Below are 20,605 nucleotides of genomic sequence, written 5' to 3'. Positions count from 1 at the left end.
ATAACCCTGGTGTCCTGGTGAAATTCCCCCATTAGCCCATATCTATCAAATGTTGGGGCATGGTCATACTTAGGGGGGTGGGTGGGGGGGGGGTTAAATCCAAATAGCTGTTTCTCAAGAACCATAAGACTGATCGTTTGCTGGAATTTGTCAGGGTGCATCTATGTAATGTATAAGTGGATTCATGATCCCTAATTACTGAAAAAACATGGCCGCCATCAGCTAATCAGGTTTTAGCAGGGATTGACAAGGTTCCCATTAAGCTATCATCATGAAACTTGAATGGTAGTAGTGGGACCCACTAGTTACTAGCAACCCTCAAATTGGCCACGAGGGGCAGTATTCATATTCATTAGGGGTTGGAGTTCAGTTTAAATAGCTTTTTCTAGGGAACCAAAAGTCCAATTGAGATGAAAATCGGTGTGCTGCATCGACCTGCTCATCTGTACCTGGACTTTTAATCATCATCGAATTACAACAAAAACATGGCCACATTCAACCAATCAGTTTTTGGATCAGTATGTTCAGGTATTTTTTCTTTATGGTTCTATGTATCTTGGCAAGAACTATTTGCGAGGAGTGCTTGGACCCCACAGATCACCAATTGTGGATATATACATTATATATAAATATATATATATATTTGTCTGAAACGCACTTTTTGTTGTGAAGAACATTTCACTTATGTTTAAAAAGGCAGGCTTTTACTTTATATACATATTCATATACATTCATGTGTATACATTTACACATGAATAAAATTCCATTGGGATACCCCACTCATATGAAGACTGGTGAGATGCAAGAGTTAATCATAGATACAATGGAAATATGTGTATAATATATGGTATATATAATATATAGATACAATGGAAATATGAAATATGCAACTAATTAATTATTATAATTATGCATTTAATTAATCAGATTCCTTCTGCCACCTTTCTTCGGACGCCTTTCTCCGGTGTCCATCGTTACCCCTTTTATTTATATCTGACCTTCTTAACATGGTCTTCTTATCCTGGTGACCTTCTTAACATGGTTTCCGGAAGCGTACGGTTATTTACTGGGCATGCGCACAAACTTCGAAACATAACCGCGAAACTGGTGAGTATGTCAACAGAAACAGCTAATGTAGAATAATGTTCTGAGAGCATCACGAGGTTATATTTACCTGTGACACAGAATAACCACGTATTATATATAATGAAAGCGTAAATGAGTTAGGTACAAAATGAAATTAATTAGTTAATTACAGTTACTTAGCATTCTGAATACGTTTAGCTAACTTTGTTTATATCAAGCTAGCAAGATTGGGATATAGTTAAACTCGTTATAAAAGCACATACACATTTAAAGATACATTCACTTCACACTAAACAGTCTTTATTACTTATTTACCCGTCTATGTGAATGTAGGGGGTTTAAAACCATGAAAAGAGAGAGTTTGTAGCTTGCTGACGTTAGGGTCATGTTTAAATGAAGTAGCCGTTATAACAGTGAGGGAAAATCTCTTTGGTGTCAGTTTTTTGTACAGGATGAAGCCAGCTCGAGGTTCATCAAGAGCATCAACACAGGGTCCTAAAGGCGCAGGTCGAGATGGGAAAAGAGTACAGCAAGTAAGACTGACTCATTACTTCTTATTCTGGCCAAGCTTTATTTCCAGTTTACCTCTGTGGAAAAAACAACAACAATAAAAACCATACCAGAAATTCCAATGGTTTCCATTACAAAAACCACTACAAATCATCAGCTAACCATTAAAACAATTATCATTATTGGTCCTTAATGGTAGGCACCAAGAGAAGGCAGGAAATTACCAGTAGAGACCCACAGGGACCATTACAGTTTCCATTAAAACCAATACGATTCCCATTATAACCATTAAAACATTACAAATTCGATGAGGGGTTTCTATTGTTTTGTTTTGTTTTGTTTTTTCTCAGCAAGGAGATAATGTTATCGTGCAAGTAAGGTAACGTACATGTTTTCTGTACTTCAGAAACGATTGCCTCACGGTGAGCGTGCACAAGATAAGTCGAGAAAGAAAGGTGAGTTAATAGTAAGGACACAGCGTTATTCTTCACGACTACTTATTTGTATGAAGGTTGCGGTGATGTACCGGTTTCAGAGTATACCATGGTTATCATACTGTGTAAATTTGCTACTATCTACTGTATTGGGGGGAAAAACCCCCGCAACCGGACGAAGAATCTCACCTGTTCATGTGCATTTCCTTTACTCCTCGACTGCCTGTCAGACTCGTCAACCTGCTTCGCACGTACACACGGCGGAGAAACTGTCAGAGAAAAGCGAGGCTGATCTCACCAATCTCCATCCCTGGCCACAAAAAGAGATTAAAATCCGCAGCGTGGAATTATTTTGGAAAAAACGAAAAGGTGGGGAGGGGAAGGTTGTCCTCGAGGATGGATCTTTGCAAAAAATGTGGACGCAAATTGGCTGTTAATGTAGGAAACACCATCAAACGTTCATCCATTCTCGAGGACACCATCCCTCCGTGCAGATCAAGGGATATGTCCCGTTTATAACCTTAATCCATGATGAAGAAAACGTGTGAAAGTTTAAACGTCAATCATAAAATGTGCCATCAAAATCATTTTCCAGAGTCCATCTGAGTGTGTTTCCATGAAACTCTGTTCCCCGAAATTAATGAGTATTTATTGGTCACGTATACATTACAGCACAGTGAAATTATTTTCTTCGCATACCCCAGCATGTCAGGAAGTTGGGGTCAGAGCGCAGGGTCAGCTATGATACAGCGCCCCCTGGAGCAGAGAGGGTTAAGGGTCTTGCTCAAGGACCCAACAGTGGCAGCATGGTAGTGCTGGGGCTTGAACCCCCGACCTTCTGATCAATAACTCAGAGCCTTAACGACCAAGCCAGCACTGCCCTGAAACCAGCACTGAAATGGTTTCAAGTTTCGATTATAATAAAGCACTTGTTCAACCAAAAAAAATTTCTGTTTTCATTTCTTTAAGGGTCATTGTAAATAATAATAATGATAATAATTGTGTAATACCGTGAAATCGTGATATTTTCTGAGACGGTTATCGTACCGTGAACACAGGGCACAAGATGGGTAAAGAAAACCGGTGTTGTGAATCACGGTGCTGTTCCATCTGAACACAGGGCTCATAGCAAACAAACTTGGGTGTGACTAAAAATATAGAAACTTTATACAAATACACTATGTGGACACATCACACATTATCACCAACCATGGCCATTTACTGTACATGGAGTTAGTCCCCGGGGCGGCAGTGGTTAGGGTGGTAGAGCGGGTTGTCCACTAATCGTAGGGTTGGTGGTTCGATTTCTGGCCCACGTGACTCCACATGCCGAAGTGTCCTTGGCAAGACACTGAACCCCAAGTTGCTAGCTAACGCCTTGCATGTATCTCTGCTACCATTGTTGTGTGAATGGGTGAATGAGAAACAGTGTAAAACGCTTTGTAAAAGGGTAAAAAAGACTCTGGGAAGTCTTTCTCTTAGTGTTTGGAGCCTGGGGATTTGTGTTCGTTCTGCTGCAAGAGCATTAGTCAGTCAAAAAAAAGCACAAAAATCTCTGCAAATTGCATCACAAAATTTGAAAAACAGTGCCAGCAAACTCAACAGTCACAAAAAAACTGAAATCCCATCCGGACTGATTAGTGAGATCAGGCAGTGGTGTCGGGTGAGGAGGTCTGGGGTGCAGTCGGTGTTCCAGTTCATCCCAAATGGGTTCAGAGGGGTTGAGGTCAGGGTTCTGTACAGGACACTCGAGTTCTTCCACTTCAAACCTTGGCAAACCATGTCTTCATGGAGGTCGCTTTGTGAACAGGTATGTTGTGATGCCTGAACAGGTTTGGGCTTCTTATTTCCAGTGAAGGGAAATTGTAATTCTGCAGCATACAAAGACATTCTGTACAACTGTGTGCGTCCACGTTGCGGCAAAAGTTTGAGGAATAACCACGAATGAGTGTGATGGTCAGGTGTCCACAAACTTTTGGCCATATAGTGCATATAATGGATTTTGTACCTGTGGTTATGGTTTACAATTTTTTAAAAGACTTTGAGGACAGCGCGTTTTGTACATAAACATTGTACGAGCCAGCAGGAGGTGAAAACAGCCTCGGGGCATTTCGCACAGCTGATGGGGGACGTGTGTATGAAACGTCCTGGTTCTCTGGCAACATGGTGTTCTGGACAGCGAATTCTACATGTAAACATTTCATAAGGTCCTATTTCTCTGGAAACAGGATGTTGAAGGCAATATGGATCGCACAATTGCTGTCTGCAATCTGCTGTTTGAAAGAATTTGGTCCGTGTGCAAACACACCTCCCTCAAACCAACCCAGAAACGATCTCGAGTTCGGACTCGAGCAGTCGATTAAACTCGCACGTCTTTAAAAAACTGCGCTGCTGAACGCAGCTCGGATGTAGACTTATAACTAATAAAAACACTGCTGTCTGATCGTTCTGTTGCCTGATGTTCTTCCCTTCTCTTATTATGACTCAGCACCTGCAGAGCCAAGAAAGGTGAGAGGTCAGGAGAAATGGAAACCATTGGACAAGTCCTCCATCATGTTCCTTGACAACCTGCTGAGTTTGTCAATACTGTGAGCAACGTTTCATTTTTATAACCTTTTATTGAAATAAATTACTAATTTTATGAATTTTCAGTATATGAGTGTCTTTTTATATATATATATATATATATATATATATATATATATATATATATATATATATATATATATATATATGTCTTTGATAGATCTGTTCTCCCAATTAAAAGAAAAGAAAAAGAGGAAACACAGAAGCACCTTAACTCATTGAAAGACCAGTAAGACACGTACAAAACGATCTACGGTCGTTTTCTTTCTCTGGTATATTTTGAAGCTGTTATGTCGTTTGAAAAACGGGCCGAAACATTTTATTTCAGGTTCCTGGCTAAATGTTCTCAACTCCCTGTGCCGCCTCAGAAACACGGAAACTTGATGCACGTGTCCCAGCAGTTCCACAGAGAGAACCAGAATGTCAAGCATGGCAACAAAAAAATCGATGAATTGCAGGTACAAGAGTAAGAAATATTCTATGGAGATTTTTAATGTGATATATATTTTAAATACGAGCTATAAATAAAAGTAATTCTTATGTCCGTACACTGTGATGCATCTAAGAGTCAGCTTTAGAAGAACGTGGTGGGGGGGTGGGTGGGGTGTATTATATGAAGTGAGCTCATAAAGTCCAGGTTTGTTTTTACACTGTGGATATGGTGAACAAGGTGGATATGTTCCCGCTATTTCAGATCAAGCTGTGCTAATTGCCTGTTTCGAAGGTGCCTGGGTTTAGCATTGAATTCATTTGTGGCGTCAAAACGGCATTCTACTAATGAACGTAGACACTGAACGGATGCCTCCACCACTGAGTGGCTTCTCTGTCCATCTGTCCAACGTTCTTGTCAGCGCGATATCTCAGAAACGAGCGAAGTCTTTCTCAAAAATCTTTGTAGCTAACAGATGAAGTGTTTATATTTTGGAATTGGAGTGAGTTTACAGCAAAGTCAAATGTCTGAAATAGATTTTCCTCGATAGCTTTCCTCCCTGTTTGAAGAAAATTTGAAGGGTATTTATGGCATACAAATTAGTAACAAGAAGGGCTAGACGACTTGGTGGCATGGGCATCCCCGTTGACGCCATTGGCATCGAGTGCGACGTGTTCTTTTAGCTAACTTCCAGTGAATGATGCATTCCGGGGGACGACGTTTTTTTTTCAGGCTTCACTCTTCAAATCTTTTAAAGTACATGTTTATACCAGTGCAATAATTGCTTGTCGTGATGCAGGACGTGTTTGTCCATAAGCAGCCAAAATTTGAAGGAGTTGTCTGTAACCACAAAATTTTGTGTTAAGATGATACAGGTAAAGTCAGTACAGTATAGTGGTGATTTCGATGTGATAGAGTTTCAACACAGCAAAAATAAGCAATGCCTGAATACGCGCCTCAGATCTCCATTTTCACTTGATTAAAGAGACGAGCCGTGTTAGTGGTTCTAGCACTGGACTTTTACACACACAATTGGAAAAATTTTTTTACAAATGGTATAGAATGGTATCTCCAAATGACGCAAAATACACTTTTTTTTTTTTTTTAATGAAGAAAACACATTCATTGGTTTCGCCGGTTGAGATTTCCACAGGTGTCGGTGAATACTGACTTTACTATGGTCATAGTTATGTTCAGAAATGTAGTATGAGGAAATAGTTGGATTTTATGGTGCAAAATAACTATAAAAAGTATGATCTGGTAAGTATAACAGAACGATAAAGATTAAAGAAATCAGCAGTGTCCAGTTGCTCTTTATAACATCCCTCAGCGTATTGGGAGGATATCACTGAGCTTTGAGGTCGTGCCACTCGGTGAAACAAAGCCGGTCTGCTACTATACGAAAGACCTGCAATTGTATATTGTCTTGCTGTGATTCTTTCTTCGCAGTACACGTTGTCCTCTCCCAGCTGTCTCTTTTAGTAGTGGTTGTTGTGTTCACTACTGTAACTGGGCAGCATCACCTGTTCTCTGCCCACGCTGTGGTCGTCTGACAGCTGCGGCCGCTATCGGCTCAGTGGCTCTTTGCAAAGTAGTGGCCTCATTTCTCCACGAACTGCAGGCACATGGCCTCTTGAAATTTTTACTGGGTTAGTAATTTTACTAGGCTGCTTAGCCAACTCTTGCTGAGTGATGAAACTCACCACAGCTACAATATGTTGACGACAGAAAACCATTTCTTTATTTTGATCCTCAGAAATGTCAACTCGCTGCTTGTTGCACAAGGATGGATTGAAAAGCCCACTCATGGTTTTTGACGTGATATTAAGTAGAGTATGACCTTGTAAGTGACGCTCTGTAGAGCGGTGTGGACCATCTCTAATCCATCTGATCTCACCTTTTGTTGGCTCTTTTCATGAAGAACGTTTAAGACAAGCAAGAGCGCTTTCCAGAATGCGACTGATTTTTATTGGTAAATGTTGAGGTTATGTGTCTTGCCAATTCTAGGAATGGCTAAGGACAAACAGCTTATAACCACACAAAATCATGATGTTCTCTGTGAAACATATGATCTCAATGACTTTGACTGTGGCATGGTTGTTCGTGCCAGATGAAGAATAGTCATACAGTGCTATGAAAAAGTGTTTTTCTTCTGTTTTATTATTTCTCGTACTAAATTGTTTTAGAAATTCAAACAAAATCTAATATAAAACAAAGGCAACCTGAGTAAACACAAAATACAGTTTTTAAACGATAATGTTATTTATTGAAGCAAAAAAGTTGTCCAATACCATCTGGTGCTGTGTGAAAATGTATTTGCCCCCGTAGTTACTAATTCCCCAAATCTATGAAGCTGCATTCACAATGGGGTTCAGCTGGACTAGACACAACCAGACCTGACTACTGTAAACCCTGTTCAATCACATCAACACTTTTACAACAGCATGAAGTTGGTTAAAAGGTCTTACTCAGTAAGACACTCTGCCAAAATGGACCACACAAAATCGTGTTGTCCTCTGTGAAATATGATCTCAATGACTTTGACTGTGGCATGGTTGTTGGTGCCAGATGAGCTGGCTTGAGTATTGCGAAATTGAGAAGTTGCTCATCTCCTGGGATTTTCACACAGAACAGTCTCATGAGCTTACACAGAGTGGGGTGGGGGGGGACAACGACATCCCATGAGTAGCAGTTCTGTGGGAGAAAATGCTTTGTTGTTAAGAGAGGTCAGCAGAGAATGGTCATTATGGTAGCTTAAATAACTACCATTTGCAACCGTGGTGAGCAGAAAAGCATCTCAGAACCTTGAGGCGGATGGGCTGCGACAGCAGAAGAACACATTGGGTTCCACTGCTGTCAGCCAAGTGCAGGAATCAGAGGCTACAGTGGACTCTGGCTCACTAGTTCACCGAGTTAGTTCACTTCATAGAATACCACCCTGCTGTTCACTGTGAATTGGACATAATGGTTCCTGACTAATTGCACAAGCTGTAATTGTAGTTTGGGTTGTAATCTCGCTGTGCTGAGTCTGTGATGTGTGGTTTTGTTTTAAGGAGAGCAGCCAGGCGGTGGTTAGCCAACTGGAGAAGCTGCAGGTAAAGATGGAGCGTTTGGAGCATGAGTGCAAGATCATGAGGAACAAACTGGAAGAAGAAGAGTTAAATGCACAGAAGGTATGTACTAAAGGCTAAGGCGCAACAGTAAAAGCATTTTTACTGCATGATCCTGGATTTACGTATTCTGATATTTACCTCGATCTTATTCAAGTGCCTTAGCTGGTGCACTGTTCAAGTCTGCTCTAAAATTCACGAGGAACTGATAAGACCGAAAGAAAGAAAGACCTTTCTTGTTGCTCGGACGAATAATTATCATACATAATAAATAGGAATACAAATTTTTTACAAACTAGAATTGCCTCTAGAGTTGTGATTCGTCGTTAAACACAAGGCATTAGGTTAAAAAGCTTCAGCCAAATATTACGTTAGATGTTTTCAGAGATTTAGAGTTTGCGCTTCACACTGTGATTTCCCTGCACAGGGTCAATGTTATCAATGTTCATTTAACAAATAATGTTGATTGCACTTTTCTTAGGATATGTTGCATTAAAACACACCATGTAATGAATGTCAGTCTTTTGTAAATCCGATTTCAAGCAGGAGTAAATTCTTTAAAACGTTTAATCTTGGGGGAACCTTCTTTGTAAAAAATGAAAAACAAAACCTACAATATATTTTTCCTGTCAGAGAGGGTTTCATATAGAACCGCTTTAAATATCGAAATAACTCTCAGTGAGAGTTGTAGGAAACTGTATATTTGTTGCCGTTATGGTTCAAATCATAGGGAAGTTATATATTTTGATAAACATATGGCAAATGTTCAGCAGAAATGTACAGCAGAAATGTCCAATAAAAATGAAACTGGAAAAAAAAAACATAGGGCAAATGTCTTGATGTTTTCATAATTTGACTGCAGTTAGCAATATTTTGAACCATAATCCGACGAGTAGCTAATTGATGCAGTTCTGTTGGTGACGTACTTGAGAATAAATGAAATAAAACATTTAGCTCCGTTGGAACAGGGCCATGCCATGACATGCCTTAATCACAAACCTTAGCTAAAGGAGATGCCTCTAATACTTTGTAATGGGTTTGGAGCCTTCCAGACGTGTTAAAGACTATAATTTGGCAGGTTTTTAAACTGTGTTTTGACTCCGATAGGGATGTCATTGTCTCCTTTGGTGAAACAGTGCTGTGAAAAAGTATTTGATCCCTTCTGTTTTTGTGTCTCTGTCGTACTAAACTGTTTTGGAAATTAAAACAAAAATCGAAGATAAAAACAAAGGCAACCCGAGTAAACACAAAATACAGTTTTTAAAATAATGTTATTTATTGAAGCAAAAAAGTTGTCCAATACCAACTGGGCCTGTGTGAAAATGTATTTTCCCCCATAATTACTAATTTCCTAAGTCTACGAAACTGCATTCACAATGGGGTTCAGCTGGACTAGACACCTATACACTTTTTCAACCGCAGGAAGTTGGTTAAAAGGTCTTACCCAGTAACACAAGAGCACAGCAGTGACTCATCGAGCAAGTCTCAAAAGAGCCAAGAACAACATCAAAGGACCTACAGGCCTCTCTTGCATCAATAAAGGTCACTGTTCATGACTGTTTGGTTTCACTTATTGCTGCCAAGGTGGCACATTTTAAGTTTAAGGGGGAAATTAATTTTTCACATGGGGGATAGGTGTTGGAAAGCAATTTTTTTTGTTTCACTAAATAAATAAAAACTGTATTGTGTGTTTACTCAGGTTGCCTTTGCTTTACGTTGTATTTCGTTTGAAGATGTATTAGTATTTACCATGACGCACACACGCAGAAAACGGCAGAAATCAGCGAATACTTTTTCACAGCACTGTAGTCATGAAATTAAAAGCTGCTGCAGATCTTAGAGCTATTCTGACTAACGCTGAATCACCAAGAAACGTTTTCCATTGTAGTTTGAAAGGCTTGCTGAATCCTGAAAAAAAACCCTCCTAGGTCCAGTTTACTTCTCGTTAAGAGTTATAACAGTGAAGTAGGGCTGCAACTAACGATTATTTTGATAATCTATTAATCTGTCGATTATTTCTTCAATTGATCGATCACTTGGATTAAAAGGCTTGTTTTTATTTTCTTTATTCTTTCGAAAGAATATTTAAAAATGATTTCGCATATCTGCCCGATGTTCTCCTTCAAACATTGTGCCAATTAAAGGCAATGAAAAAGGTATTAAAGGTATCTATGTGGGTTGTGCTATACATTGTGCAAAGGATGAAAAAAATAATATTAACATTATATTTTGAAAACCAAAAAAAACCCGACTGATTTTCCACAAGCTTTAAAACAAGTTAAATCACTGTATTAAAAGTGCTAAAAAAAGAAAAAGAAGCACAAATTAAGTGTTAACTTGTAAGAGGTTGAACGTTCTGCAGTAACTCGCACGTTCACTCGTCTGAACACGGCAGCACGTTCCTTTATTCTGTAAATGTAAACTTCTTACATTCATATACAATTACATGTTCTAACCCCATTACAGTTACTACTCTCATAAAAACACAATTACTTTTGTTTCTGAATATAGCATCAAACAACATGTTTGATCAGAATGAATATTTTAGTCCGAGTTCTTGCGCTTCCTTTCTATCGCGTGCCGTTTGATTGATGTTCACGCGTGGACTCGCGCTCATTCAGTGAAGTTTAACGGAGACTCGCTCGCTCTCAGGACGAGGCTTTGTGTAAAATGGAAATACTGGTGTGAATTTCTAACATTTACAGATAAGGATATCAAGGTAAAAATGTCATTTCTGTGCTGAAGAAAACACGTCTGGAACACATTAAACATCACACGCGTGTGTCACAGGACCCGACCCGACAAGCCACGTTAATACACTTGCGAGTTTGTTTGAAGCGTTTAATATAAAACATTCTCATGTTTTGGACGACCCGGATCGTGCACGTTTCCCCCCAGCAGCAGCTCACTCTGTGACCTCCGCTGTTTTTCACGTGTTTTATTCATAGAAATGTGTTTTTCACCGTCGTGAAGTGACGTCACTGACGGGGGTTATTCACGGAGACGTCACAAACCCGACTAATCCATAATCGAATTCGTTGTCGATGATTTTAATGATCGATTTTATCGATTAGTTGTTGCAGCCCTACAATGAAGCACATATTACATGATGGATGTCATGACCATGGATCGTTTCAGTAGTTACTCATATCGGTGTAACATGTTTCACACAAATTTCTCTCCATAGTTTATTCAGCTGACTGAGCAAGCCGTTCTGCGCCTTCCTGCTTTACCACTTTATCCTGAAGATGAGCCCACGTTACAGGTAAGGAGCCATAATTCCCAATGATTAAAGCCTGCTGTGCATGAGCTGTCTGTGCTTTTAGTTCAGATGCCACACACTGTAGTTTTCTGCGTTCCTCTCTAATGTGTAATGTGTTTTAATGATCTGGATATTTTCTTTCTGCAAATAACCAAGCATACTAAGCAACATTTTTTGGGGGGGAGGGTTTTTTTTTTTTTTGTTTTTTTTTTGCTTGGGTGCCAAAGATAGTTGGCAGTGTGACACATCTTTCAACACATCTTCAGAGATTGTAAAAACCACAACATCAAGTCGGATGTGCTGACCAATCATAAAAGAGGGGGCTTCCTGTTTTCACACGAGACGCACACATAATAGCCTAGTTTTAAAGACCAGAAAGCCTGGAATAACCAGAACAGTCTAACAAATAATGAATGTTTTCATTTTTATGCCGGTGTACTAATTGCACAGATTAAATACATTGTTACACTGCAGGATCCCAGCGACCAAGCTCTCTGAATAATGATGTATCTGTTTATGAATCATCTAATGATTTATTTTCTGAATATAAGATTCTATACTGCCGTTACTGCCTGCTGCAGAGTAGTCCATCGAATGTACAGCCAGGTCAGTAAGTATTTGGACAGTGACACAATTTCTGTCATTTTGCCTCTGTACACCACCACAGTGGATTTGAAACGAAGCCAGCTTTAATTCGAGGGGTTTAACGAAAATATTGCATCAACCGTATAGGCATTACCGCCGTTTTTATAGTCCGTCCATTTTCACAGGCTCAAAAGTAATTGGACAATTGACTCATGAGCAGTTTCATGGACAGGTGTGGCCCGTTCCCTCGTTATTTCCTGACAAATGAATGAGAAAAAGCCTGGAGTTGATTCCAAGCATTGAATTTGCATTTGGTAGCTGATCACGGAAACTCTCGATATGTGATCCAAAGAGGTGTCAATGTAAGTGAAGGGGGGCGTCATTCGGCTGAAAAAACTACACAGACCTATCAGAGGGATAGCAGAAACTTTACTAGTGGCCAAATCAACAATTTGGTAGATTCTTATAAAAAAAGAAACGCACTGGAACACTAAAAGGCCTGGAAGGCCATGGAAGACAACTAAAGTGGATGATCACAGAATTCTTTCCTTGTTGAAGAAAAATCCCTTTACAACATCTACCCAAGTCAAGAACACTCTGGAGGAGGAAGGCGTATCGTTGTCAAAGTCTACAGTCAAGAGACGCCTTCATGACTGTAAATACAGAGGGTTTACCTCACTATGCAAACCACTGATAACAGTCAACCGAAAGGCCAGATTAGACTTTACTAGAAAAACTCTACAGAAAAGCCTGACCAGTTCTCGAACAGGATTCGTCAGACAGATAACACCAACTTTAACTTGTACCGGAATGATGGGAAGAGAAGAGTAATAAGGAAGGAAAGGATTGCTCATGATCCAAAGCATACCACATCATCTGTCATACATACGGAGGAAGTGTTGCGACATGGGCATGCACGGCTGCCAGTGGAGCTGGGTCACTGGTGTTTATTGATGATGTGACTGATAGAAGAAGCAGGATGAATTTTGACATGTATAAATCTATATTTTCTGCTCTGATTTAGCCAAATCTGTAAAAAAAAAAACAAAAAAAAACCAAATGGCTGTAATTCTTAAACAGTTAATGCAATATTTTTGTTAAACCCTTTGAATGAAAGCTGAACGTCTACACTTCAATCACATATAGATTGCTTCGTTTCTAATCCACTGTGGTGGTGTACAGAGGCAAAATAACAGAAATTGTGTCACTGTCCATATACTTATGGAAATGACTGCATGTGCATAATACAGACAGTTAAACGACTAGAAGAAACGGCTCTTTTAATGTGCTGTAGTTTCTTGTCAATTATGGATGAGACAAGATTTTATCCTCTTCAGTCAAACAGATGTTATCTGTAAAATATTACCACTAGTAATATTAATAAATATCAACAGTAGTACCATTTACATTGCCTTCATTGCCAAACATCTTGATGTGTAAACAATGTTTCACACACATTTTCCATTGATGAATAGCAGTCAACGTTTGGTTGTTTTTTTTCTTCTTCTTCTTTTTTTTTCCAAGAAAAAGCACTTCAAGGAAGCACACTTCAGTGTTGTAACATTGTGTGTGCAGTACATTATGTGGTCAACTAAGCATTTAGACTTTTAGGGACCGCAATATGAAGGTTCCTCTTCTTGTAATAGGATCAATATGAACATCGAGTCTCTTTTCTGGTTATACCTGAGTATCACTACTGCACAAACACTTCTGTGCAACTTGTTCAGACATAACCACGTCTGGTGGCTTTTAACATCGTAGAACCACAGCTGTCTGGTATTGATTTAGAGATCAGTGTGTTCTGTTTGATGTTTCATCTGTTGATCCGGCCTGTTTAAGAAAATCCTCCTCATAACGAAATTAATGGACCATATTAGTAGTGTTTACCGGCTACTGCGTTTTATCGTTAGCTGTTACTGCAGCTATCTTCCTGGTGCTAATACACTATATGGCCAAAAGTTTGTGGACATCTGACCAACACATCATTTTGTGCTTGTTGAACATCCCAATCCAGATTTAGTCCCCCTTTTCTGTTCTAATAACCGCCACTCTTCTCTGAAGGCTTTCCGCTAGATTTTCCAGCGTCCTTCTGGGGACTTGCCCATTCAGCCCACAAGTGAGCCTGGGGTGCAGTCAGTGTTCCTGTTCGTCCCAAAGGTGTTCAGTGGGGTTGAGGTCAGGGCTCTGTGCAGGACACTCAAGTTCTCCCACTCCAACCCCGGCAAACCGTGTCTTCATGGACCTCGCTTTTGTGCACAGGGGCATCGTCATGCTGGAACATGCTTGGGAAATTGTAATGCATGCAAAGACGTTCTAAACAATTATGTTTAGAAACCTTTGGCCATTTAGTGTATGTTTAAGTTAGCATTAGCTTGACGGTTGGTTGTGAGGTTTTGAACGATTTTCATCATTCGGAGAAGCTGTGTGCCCGGGCAGGACAAGCTACGATCACACGCTCCGATAAATGTTAAGTTTCATTTCTTGGCAGTGTTCTGGAATCTGCTATAGGAGCCCACAGAAGCCGTGAATCACTGGACTTCCACGGGCGGTGCACAGGGGGCTTCTGAGTAGATTCTCATGCACGTTCTCTGCACTGTCCAAATGTGGTTGTTAATTGAACAAAATGCCTGATATTGCAGTGAGTTATTTAACAATTAGATTCTCTAAAATGTTGAATTTCACCCTGAGTGATGAATAATATAATAATACAATTATATAGAAATATTTAACTGCCACGATTTAATGATGTTTCAGGGGATCCGGGTTTCCCATGTAGTTGTAACCTCAACGCCGATATATACTGTATACGCACAACACAAAAAACGGGGGTGCTTGAATCATTTTTGAACCGATTGACGAAAACTTTTTCAATTCAATTCAATTTTATTTGTATAGCGCTTTTTATAATAGACATTGTCTCAGAGCAGCTTTACAGAAATATCAACACGGTATACAGATATTAAAGGTGTGAATTTATCCCAACTGAGCAAGCCACTGAGTGGCGACGGTGGCGAGGAAAAACTCCCTGAGATGTTTTAAGAGGAAGAAACCTTGAGAGGAACCCGACTCAGAAGGGAACCCGTCCTCATCTGGGTAACAACAGTTAGTGTGAAAAAGTTCATTATGGATTTATATGAAGTCTGTATGGCGTTAAGAGCAGCCGTAGTCCCAGCAGTCTGGAATTAAAGAAGTATTTTCATCTCCATATCTCTTGTAGTCTACACAGTAAATTGTTTTTAAAGATCGTTGAAGTGATCTCAGGCACCTACAAGAAACTGCCCTTGTAAGATATTATCTTATATTATAAAAGGTTATCTATGATATTTAGATGACACATTATTTTCTAGAATTAATCTAAGGGTTCTTGTTTCCGCTTCAGTCGGTTACATTTGGTTTGCTGTAGGATTGGATGATGATGATGATACATTACTGTTGCTCAACACATGGATTCATTTACCTGCTTAAGCTTTTGCTGGCATTTTGGACATCAGAAGTGAAGATTAAGGTGTTGGACACGACTTAGAACAAAAACACTCCACAAAAAAGTGCCTATAGCGTAATATTAAAAGTTGTTGCAGGAGCTCCAAAAGTTGCGTCTTACTCCATCCATCGCTCCGCCGGAAGTCCCCGCTTAAGCTAAGTAGAGAAGAATCTCGTCTGTTTGAGATGTTTGTCAATGAAGTTGCCAAACAAAGAAATCTTATTGGTGCGTATAGAACGTTTTTTCACATAATATCATTTGAGTGGAAGCCTGCCAAGAGTTACGTAAACCAAGTACACCAGGCGCTGTTTCCTTTATCGTATGTTGCAGAAACCAAGGTCTTACTGCAGCTCTTTCAAAATGAAGAACTTCTGCATTATACCCTGTTCAACATACCCTTGTAATAATAAAACAGCATTGAGACTTTTAAAAACTGCAGGGTAAGGTCTTTTTACACAACCACTGTCTTCTTGTGAAATGTGCTGAGCAGCTCATGAGACAACATTGTAATTTTGCGACTGTTGCCTAACATCTGATTCGGTCCATTAGGAGAAGATCATGAGAGCGGCGCCCGATCCCAAAGCTGTCATGAAGGCTCTTCAGAAAAGGAAGGTAACCGGGAATGCAAAAGTTTTTTTGGAGTTGGCACATAAGCAGATGGATCACCTGTGACTCACCCTGTAACTCCAGACAATTGGATCAGCGTTGTCTAATTTCTTTTCTTTCTTTTTTTTTTTAATGAGCAAAAATTCTGTAACTGTTTTCTGACTTAAAAGATTGGCGACTCAGTTGTAAAACGCCATCCTTGCTTATTGTTTATTATTGTTAATCATTATACATTTGCAAGACATTTATTTGTTTGACTAGTGTGGTTTAACTAAGCATGTATTTTGCTCCGTTTGGTTAATAATGGTTCTCAGATTGTGCGTCAAGGAAGTTAAAAATGATTCTTAACGATTGGATCCTTTCACTGAAATAAATTATGCTAAACAATTTTCACAGTATTGTGCAAGTTGTTTCAGTATTTTAATGAAATTTGTGACATCACAACAGAAGTATATCCTTTTAATAATGAAACACTTTAAAATAGTCTTAACATAACATAACCTAACGTTGCGAGATTTAGGCCTCGCCAGATCTCATCCTAAAGAGGCTGATGCAGCGGTGCTTTAGTCCTCCGGTCTTTCCAGATCGCTCACCTCCTCATCTGTACACTCTGCTCGAACCAAAGCTCGTTCCAAAGCTTCATCGATCATGCTAGTACCATTGTCCTTGATCAAAGCTATTCATGATATCTCATAGATATGTCCACTAGTTTTACACTGGATTTCATTGATGAATGTCGCTGAGAAATGTTGAGCAAGAAAAGATGTTTTTTTTTTTTTTTTTTCCCCCACAAGCTAAAATCAGTTATATAACTGTATGCCTTCTCTTCAGTAGATGTGCAGTTTGAGTTAACGTTTCTTTTAAGAATAAATTCAATGAATAATTAATAATCAGCACTGAACAGTGACTCTCAGGATTGAAGAGAGTGGTGGAAATCTTAATAGTTCACCATTTGGTCCGTATCTGCTTTCTGGTATGGAACGATATGAACTTAATATTTGAGGCCCATATCGTGTCTCTTACATCCTCATATGTTCAGATAGACTGCTTGTCAGGCACTTGTTTCACTTGTTTAGTTTTGACCACAGCTTCCTCAAGAGAGCAAGCGGGTTTTGTAATATCCATCGTCGAAGTTGTTACTAAAATGTCCTCAGATCTGCGAGTCTTTTCTCCGCAAGGACTTCCTGCGCAGGGATTCGGACACATCCTCGTTAAAGACCCGCGCGATTGTCGAGAGCAGTGAGGCACGGAGAGTGCGGCTCAGTCCGCGAGCAGCGAATACGTACAAAATTGGGTTGAGCGCGCTCTTGAGGTACACCAGATACAATGCCACGTATATGCCCCCTTCTACTCCTGCTTGAAGGTTGTGTAAATTAGGCCGTACAGTAGCCAGTGCTTTGAGGAAGCGGCAGGTGAAGTACGGCACCCAACAAGTAAGAAAGAGGATCATGGTTAAGAAGAGAATCCGATAGAGGCGGGTCAGTCTCTGTGCTGTGTAAATACTTCCAGTAGGGGAACTAGGTGTGGAGGCAGGTGCACTGGACACTGATGACCCACTCTCGGCCCTTTTTGCGGTAATAATAATGGCCAGATTGCAGGATATGAAAATTACCAAAGGAAGCAGGAAACCTGCCACCGACTCCACCACAAGCAGCATCGTTCGTCCTGTGTTGTTAACATTTTCTTTGCACTGGGTCTTATTATTAAAATCATCTTTGAGTCCAGCAGCTGTAATGTAAGGCACAGAGAGGGCAGTAGCCAATGCCCATAGCAAGATGCAGACAAGTGGCACCACCCAGCGTGGGCGTCTCATTCGAGCCCAGACAGGCTGTAATATGCACAAGCACCGTTCCAGGGCAATGGCACTCAGCAAAAAGGCCCCTGCATATAATCCTAGGCAGCGCAGGACCATAACCAACTGGCACACTGCCTTCTCAAAGGGCCAGCTAGAGTCGTTCGCTAGATAGCCTAGCATGAGAGGTATGCGCAAAATTAACATTAGGTCAGCCAGAGCCAGGTTCACGACGTATATCCGGAAGCTTCCAGCACCCTGTGTTTCACCTCCTGTGGATCCACTCCTTAGCCTCCGGCGCAATCCCAGCACCCAAACTACCAGGCCATTCAGCGTTACACCCACCAAGAAGATCAACATGGTCAATACCATCTGCAGCACCCGCAACGCGTCCATTGGATTTCTGTGGAGAGACGTTAGTGAAACCTTTGTCATTGCATTTAAACATTTTTAACTTCTCTAAAATGGTGATCAGGATATATTTGCTGTCTGTAGTTGCACATTCAGAGATGCCAGTTACTTCCTTTACCTATACCTGAGTATGACTAATCCCATACTCATGAGTGGAACATTGCCAGATGGCAGTGTAACAGTCTCTCTTTGTTAACAGATCATTAGGGATTATAATGCTTTTAAAACAATGGCGTATTATAACTCTCTCGCATGCTCTGTTCCTTCCTGAAGACTTTATCTCCAACCATAATCATGCCCACCTGACCATCTAATCATTGCCTGAAGAACTTCTCGGTAAATTAGAACCAGTGTTAGATTTTGGTTGGAGATGAAACCTGCAGAAGATAGATCAAGGATAGAAGTGGGTTGGTAACCACTGCTCTGTGCTGTGCTCATACACAACATGGTATCTTACATGACGCACAATCTTCTGTGCAGCAGGTCAACTACCATAAGGTATAAATAATACCAGTGCAGAACGATTTTTAATGAAGAATGCGGGAGAAGCTGTGGTAATTCAACAGGGATCACTGAGACCTTTCCAATACTACATACAGTAAAGACCATAATTATTGGCATCCTTCAAATGGATTAAAAAAAGAGAAAGAAAATAAATTATCGCCACTACTGTGTGTGAATGCTTTTATTTAAAGTGAATTATTCATGTTATTGTTAAATTTACTGCTTATTGTTAAATATCTCTAACATGTGGGCAGTTTGGCAACAATTTAGTTCTGGTCAAAGGCAACAACCTGGGAGCCAGGGACTAAACAATTTCATCACTTCATTTAGTTTAAAGTGTGTCGATAATTTCACCACAGAAAATGCTAAAAAAAAAAAATAATAATAATTTTAAAGAGCTGTTCAAGAATGAAGATATGTTAATATCCTCATTCTCCAATTTTAAAGAGAAGTTTGAATCAATAAGACATGTTAAGACATAAGATCTTTAAATCTTGACAAACGTTTATTTCTGAAGATGTTCCAGAAAGTGTCAAAAAACAAAGATGTATTGGAATGAGCACAAGTTTATTATTATTGTCGAAGCCCATCCGGTCTACACTATAAACAGCAGTTCTACTGGCAGCGTCCTAGTGTTTTCCTGGTCAAACAAGCTATTCTTTTTTTTTTTATGCTTATTGTAATGTAATAGAGCTTGATTTTTAAGATTACACTTAAGGATCAGTTCTACATTGGCATTCCTGTGTGTGTGTGTGTGTGTGCGCTCAAAGGAATGCTAACCCATTCCACCTCAGGCTAGAACAAGTTCCAGTGAAAAGGACCAGCTATTGAGAGCCTGTCTACACCCATCCATGCATGATATAAGAACACACCTTAACACATTACATAGAATTCCACTTTCTCCCAGCTCACCTTGGGAACATTTTCCTGAATTTTTAAATAAAATATGGTTCGACTTCTAAGGATAATCACGTCATAATCCTATGTAATGCTTACCTGTGATTGCAGCAGTCTGCCTGCGGACAGCGATGAGCCACAGATAGGGGAGAATACTCCACGCTGTATATTTGGGAAGGAAGCAAGAACTGGTATTTGAAACAAGTAGGGGGGAGTGTTCTCTTGTATGATCAACGAAATCAGTAGAGGCGGGTTAGAGAAAGTCTTCATGCACACGTATGCATGTTCCTTCCTCTTTAAATATTGCAACAATCTGATTGCAACACAGATGCTGATAGACATGAGGTGCTGTGCATGAATGTGTTGGGGTTTACCGTGTGTTCAAACTCCTACTCCATTTGTTCCTTGGTGGTTTAATTTATTAGACAGTCTATATTCTAATGCTGCTTTGAGGAAATAGTGGTTGCTCTAGAACACAATTGCAGTAAGACTCACTGCATGAATATGAACCTTTCCTGCAATACATGGCCCATTTCCTCTCTGAGGCATGCTACACTTTAAGAGGAAAAGAAGTGTTATACGAAACCTTTCGGGTTAAACACCGTCACTTGTGTGGTATGGATTTTGTACCGTTAATACAATGCTTTCCAGACTGATTGGCACCATTCATATAAATGAGTCTGAATGATTTATTCAAACGTTATACACCGTAATTCGAGTTTTACACTCAAACCAGAACAAAAATGCGATTTTTTTTTTTTTAGAGCTTTTCTTTTTTTTTTTTAAATAGTATTTCCTTTCAAAGATATAGTGTTTGTGCTCATATTTGACACCCCTAAGGAAAATTTTAAATAAACGAAAACGTTATGGAAAAAAAGGTTATTTTTGATTTGCTCTCATTCTCCCAGAAC

The 20,605-nt window shown here is 39.8% G+C and overlaps 2 protein-coding genes across 3 annotated transcripts; one reads left to right on the top strand and one right to left on the bottom strand.

Annotated features, from left to right (window-relative positions):
• Positions 1–1,028: 1,028 nt before the first annotated feature.
• Positions 1,029–17,094, top strand: cenpq (centromere protein Q). 2 transcript variants are annotated; one of them, XM_047151312.2, is made up of 9 exons: positions 1,029–1,107; positions 1,526–1,619; positions 2,003–2,051; positions 4,519–4,618; positions 4,777–4,845; positions 4,945–5,074; positions 8,100–8,219; positions 11,344–11,421; positions 16,034–17,094. In XM_047151312.2, the coding sequence occupies exons 2-9, from the start codon at positions 1,539–1,541 to the stop codon at positions 16,154–16,156; spliced, it is 750 nt and encodes a 249-aa protein (XP_047007268.2). In that variant the 5' UTR covers positions 1,029–1,107; positions 1,526–1,538; the 3' UTR covers positions 16,157–17,094. The 2 variants fall into 2 exon arrangements, with proteins under 2 accessions (XP_047007268.2, XP_017313676.1); XM_017458187.3 differs by lacking the exon at positions 4,777–4,845.
• Positions 16,489–19,933, bottom strand: LOC108259053 (C3a anaphylatoxin chemotactic receptor). Its single transcript, XM_017458185.3, has 2 exons — positions 19,794–19,933; positions 16,489–18,285 (listed from the first exon to the last, which is right to left on the bottom strand). The coding sequence occupies exon 2, from the start codon at positions 18,276–18,278 to the stop codon at positions 17,241–17,243; it is 1,038 nt and encodes a 345-aa protein (XP_017313674.1). The 5' UTR covers positions 18,279–18,285; positions 19,794–19,933; the 3' UTR covers positions 16,489–17,240.
• Between the last annotated feature and the right edge of the window lie 672 nt (positions 19,934–20,605).

The sequence above is a fragment of the Ictalurus punctatus genome, chromosome 26 (assembly GCF_001660625.3).
Source record: "Ictalurus punctatus breed USDA103 chromosome 26, Coco_2.0, whole genome shotgun sequence".
In the NCBI taxonomy this organism is placed as follows: Eukaryota; Metazoa; Chordata; class Actinopteri; order Siluriformes; family Ictaluridae; genus Ictalurus; species Ictalurus punctatus.
Note: the sequence above shows the minus strand (reverse complement) of the source record. Positions and strands in the feature narration are given on the sequence as shown.